A 4900-nucleotide genomic window follows, 5' to 3' on the forward strand; every position below is an offset into this window, starting at 1 on the left:
AATAGTCGACAGTGCAAGTTTAGCATCTTGGGGGTGGGGGTTCAGACAAGTGTTCCAGGGGAATTAAATACAGTGCAACTGAATAGATGAGGAAGTTCTCTGCACAGAAACACTTGGTTACATTATTATTTCAGCCAGATTTTTGGTGTCCTTTGGCCTTTGCAAGCTAACGTGAAGTACAACAGGATGATCTAGTATTCACAGCCCCACAAAGTATGATCTACTGCATAACAAAAGTCTGCTTTTAAGACTTTTTCAATTTTGATCCATCAACAATTTTTCACACCACCACCCACCTGAATCAAAACTCCTCCACACTGTCTGCTGCAGAGAGGGAGAGATTCTGGTACTGCCAAGGGGCCTGAAATTAACTGTTTCAGCCACTAGCCAACAGTGCAACACAAAGAAAATTCACTGACCCAAAAGCAACAATACTGTAGGAGGGATTTGGGACCAGTGATTGGTAAATTAAGTAACCAGCTGGACTACCAAGATGAAAAAAGTCATTTGCCTTAAACAAAACATTTCCATTTCTGCTGCAGACAATGGCAACTGTAATCCCAGTCTAAAACTAAATCAAGCCAGATTCATTCAGCAACCTCTCTCTATTTAATAGCACATTTTGAAATTAGACATTAACATACAATTCCTTTGCAGTCTAGCTTGGCTGTGCTATTCCCAATGCTTTTCCAAACCATGATCCTGAGGGAAGACTCCTTTCTGTCTGATTTTTGCACGTTTCGGAGAGTCAGAGTGTCCTCTCTGCTGTTCTGGTTTCAAAGCAGACAAATGTTTTGCTGACAGAGCTGCTCATCCCTTACCGTCACTGCCCACGCACCTGATGGAGGTTTATTTTACAGCATACAGATCAATGCGACATTGTCCTTCAATTTACAGAGCTCTCCTACACTCCAGTGACTGAGCTGCCTGCTTTAATGATCATGACGCAACATGACATGCAAAGGTTTGGATGGCAGTAAACTGTACAGAAAGCTGCCTTGCACAATTTGATGAGCAAGCAGGACTGGTATAAATCTTAGGCAGCAGGAGCCCAACTCACTTGGGAAGTGAAAGACTCGCCAAAAAGGGAAAGAAAAGCAGCTACTACACAAGAGGTTTAGGAACATGCAGACCTTCCACTGTTCTGGCTGACTGAAAAGCAGGTGGGAAACCCTGCTCTGGAGTGCCCCCCCTTGCTGCTTGAGTGGCAGAAGCAGGGTGTGTGGTCAGATGCCTGTAGCCTGAGAGGAAGGGAGGGTTTAATCCCCACTCCCTCCCATCTCCCACTGGCACAGAACCCCAGCCGGGCCTGCCTGGCTTTCCTCCCTACTCACCACTCAAGTAGCAGTCGGTGCCAGTCAGGAGCTGGGCTCTGGCCACACTCCTCACCTCCCTCCTCCCCAAAAGCCTGGCAAGGGCTGCTTCCCCCCGCCCCTTCCAGGGTCAGGGTATAAACCTCTCCTCAATCATACTCAGCAGCCTGATGGGGCCTTAGTCTAACCTGCAAAGATTGAATCTTTGCATGGGCCAACAGTGTGGGAAAGTGGTCAGGAAGGCCAACTGTACCTTGTCATGCATCCACAGATGCATCTCGAGCAGGTCCAAGGAGGTGATACTCCCCCTCTATGTGACACTGGTCAGGCCGCAGTTGGACTACCGAGTCCAGTACTGAGTGCTGCACTTCAGGAGGGATGTGGACAACATGAAGAGGGTCCAGAGGAGGACCACCCGCATAATCGGGGCAGCAGGGCAGGCCCTACAAGGCAAGATTAAGGCACCTGAACCTGTTCAGCCTCCACAAGAGAAGGCTGAGGAGGGATCTAGTGGCCATTTACAAGCTAGTCAGGGGGGACCAGCAGGCACTGGGGAAGTCCCTGTTCCCCCGAGCACTATTAGGAGTGACCAGGAATAACAGTCACAAGCTGGCAGAGGGTAGATTTAAACTAGACATCAGGAGGTGCTACTTCACTGTCAGGGCTGCTAGAATTTGGAACCAACTTCCAAGAGAAGTGGTGCTGGCTCCTACCGTGGGGGTCTTTAAGAGGAGGCTAGATGTACACCTTGCTGGGGTCGTTTGACCCCAGTACACTTTCCTGCCATGTCCGACCCCCTGCCTTGATGATCTGGCTCAAGTCCCTTCTGACCCTACCAACTATGAATCTATGAATCCATTCAGGATCAGGCTTTTTGAATGTCTGTACTTAGCTGTTAAGTGCAGGAAGGAGTCAGGTGATTCTACATCACCAACAACTATTTAGCAAGTTACTTCCTCAAGCCACATCTCAGGGTGCCCCACTTCTAAAGTGGGGATGGGTAATATTTGCCTGCTTCACAGGTATGCACTTAATTTGTTAGTATCTATATCCATTCCAGCAGCCCTGTATGACAGATCAGCACATCAGGTTCAAAAGAATACTGTTTTTCAATGGGGAAAAAAACCCCATTGGAAACACCCTTTACCTAGAAGGCTTTGACAAAACTGGTCGAAACAGGCTCCAGCAAAATCTGTAAGTACAGTTTTCCCTTGCCAACCACAGGGATTAGGTTCCTGAAAGTTCCCGTGGTTGGCAGAACCAGCAGGGCTGGAGGAAAAAGGGGCTGTGGCAGGTATTTTCCAACTGTAACACCCCCTTCCCTGAAGCGTGGATACTCAAAACCATGGTTGGAAAGGGAAACCTGTAAACTGGAATTTCTCTGGTGGCACAGACAGCTGGTGCTTACTAAGTAAAGCTAATGAATATGAAACACTACAAAACTGAGCCACATGATCTCCTTAAGGAGTCCATGATTCACTCTGTGAAAGGGACCGATTCCATACCAGTAGGAATATACCACTATTTTTTCTTCCATATTTTCTTAGCAATGGGAAATTCGGAGGCAACTTTTTGGCAAAACCTGAACATAGCCTACAAAACTAGATTAGGAAGAATATACACTCCAATTCGCAAGGGAACATCAGAATTATTTTATCCAGGTCCTAGACTTGCTCATTTTCTTACTTATGTTGTGTAATGACCTGGCTAAAAGAGAACATGCACATTGCAGCAAGACAGCATCTTCCAAAGAGAGATCTCATATGCATTACAAAAGAAATATGTTAGTCTCACAGTACCCTTGTGATGTAGATGAGTACCAAGATCAGCAATCAACTAGCTATGAATCCAAGCTAGCCTGAACAGGCAACTGCACCATCTTAGATTAACTTCCACATAATCGTGCACTAATTTAGGAAGCTCAGCTAGCCAAGAGCACCAGTATAGTATTCACCAAACTTGAAAGCACACAGCACATCCAGCAATATCATGCAAGGCTACTTAAACAACAAGCACATCAGGCCTGAAGCATGACATGGAATTATGACTATGTGCAGAGAAACAGACTGCTAAACGAGCCAAATGAAATGAATGCAATAAGCCAGACAAGACTATTACACAAACTCATGTGATAATGAACCCTTAAAATACTTTAAACAAAGTCCTACTCTGCTGAATACAACAGGGCTTGCTCCTTGTTCAGGTTACTAGGCACAGACTCTTGCAAAACAGATGGCCTTCAACAGCTCTCTCTCTCTCCTGGACCAATCATTTATTCCCTACTTTGAACCTGGTCTTTCCCCAGCAGTTCACTTCCAGCACGTACCTGTCCAGCTCTGAGTCTGACCCCTCCTCTGACACTGCACAGGCTGCTGCAAGTGGTTTCCTATCAGGTTTCGATTCAGCTTCTGTCACAGCAGATGGACTGTCCTTCCTGCTGTGGGACATGAGAAAGGTCAGAGGTACAAGGTGAGTAACAAAGGTCTCAGTACCCCCTGACCATAAACAGGAGACTGAATTTTCCAAAGTAAAAAGTCCCCCCCACCAAACACACCTCCTGCTCCCACTACCTAGGAGAGACAAGAGACTCATTTCAGCCTCGGTTCACTTAGGAAGATGCTGGTAAGAAAGGTCCATGGAAGAAGAGCAGTCTTGAAAGCTACACATGCACTTTCACCAGATCCCACCTAAACGGTCTTTAGTTCCTTAAAAAGTTCAAGATTAGAGCAGGAGACTGAATCCAAAATAAATGCGTCTTAAAAGGCAGACACACGGTCATCTCAGGGCATGCAAAGCACCTCCAGCACCCTGACTCTCTGAAATACATACGCCTTGCTCCAACAACAGTTTGCAGTGCAATATTGAGCAGTAATTTTACCTCAGTTTCTACCTATAAAATGGAAAAAAATAATACTTCCTTACTTAGAGTGCTGGAGGCTTCACTTTCTAATGTCTTCAGGCAGATGCCATGGAAGGTCAAAGTACTTTACTTACACTTTTTAGGCACAAATTCACACTTGATTTCAACTGAAAATGGATGGGTTGGGGACAGTGTTACCAGACCACCTGGAGGTAACAAAAGATCCTGCAGACACGCTTAGTAGATCTGTATCAATGGTGCTCAAGCTCTCCAGCCCCATGGGCTAGATGACTGGTGCAGTGCCATTCCTCAGGCTGGATCCCAATCACAGGGTCAGTCCAAAGATGTGATCCAGCATGTCACCACAACCCCAAGTGCTGGATCCTGCCAGACTGACTGCGTGCGAGCATGATCTGCCATGCAGAGTCATGTCATCCACACTGCGGAGTTCCCCACGGGTTCAGAAATTTGGTGGCAAGGAAGCAGTGGCAACATTAACTGCTGTGGCTCTAGGAGTAATTGATGTTGCTACCGCTCCTTCTGCCAAATTTCCAGACTTGTGGGATGGAGGTTGAGCACCACTGATCTGTATGATTTAAGCTAGGGGGACCCAGAATTATTAGAACCCAGTTAGGGTAAGAAGCCCTAGTACATGCTGTCTAACTGAACTAGAGATACGATGGCTGCAGAGAGAGAACCAGCTGCAACACATAGCATTGCAAAATAT

The 4900-nt window shown here is 46.4% G+C and overlaps 1 protein-coding gene across 2 annotated transcripts in view; it reads right to left on the reverse strand.

Moving 5' to 3' along the window:
- TELO2 (telomere maintenance 2) overlaps nucleotides 1-4900 on the reverse strand; it is a 54410-nt gene that overhangs the window by 29422 nt on the left and 20088 nt on the right. For both annotated transcript variants that reach the window (XM_019507630.1, XM_019507631.1), the window contains one exon: nucleotides 3640-3750. In XM_019507630.1, the coding sequence (XP_019363175.1) occupies nucleotides 3640-3750 (111 nt within the window). The remainder of the gene's footprint in view (nucleotides 1-3639; nucleotides 3751-4900) is intronic.

This window comes from Gavialis gangeticus, unplaced genomic scaffold (assembly GCF_001723915.1).
Source record: "Gavialis gangeticus isolate Ggan-Ray unplaced genomic scaffold, GavGan_comp1, whole genome shotgun sequence".
Classification (NCBI taxonomy): domain Eukaryota; kingdom Metazoa; phylum Chordata; order Crocodylia; family Gavialidae; genus Gavialis; species Gavialis gangeticus.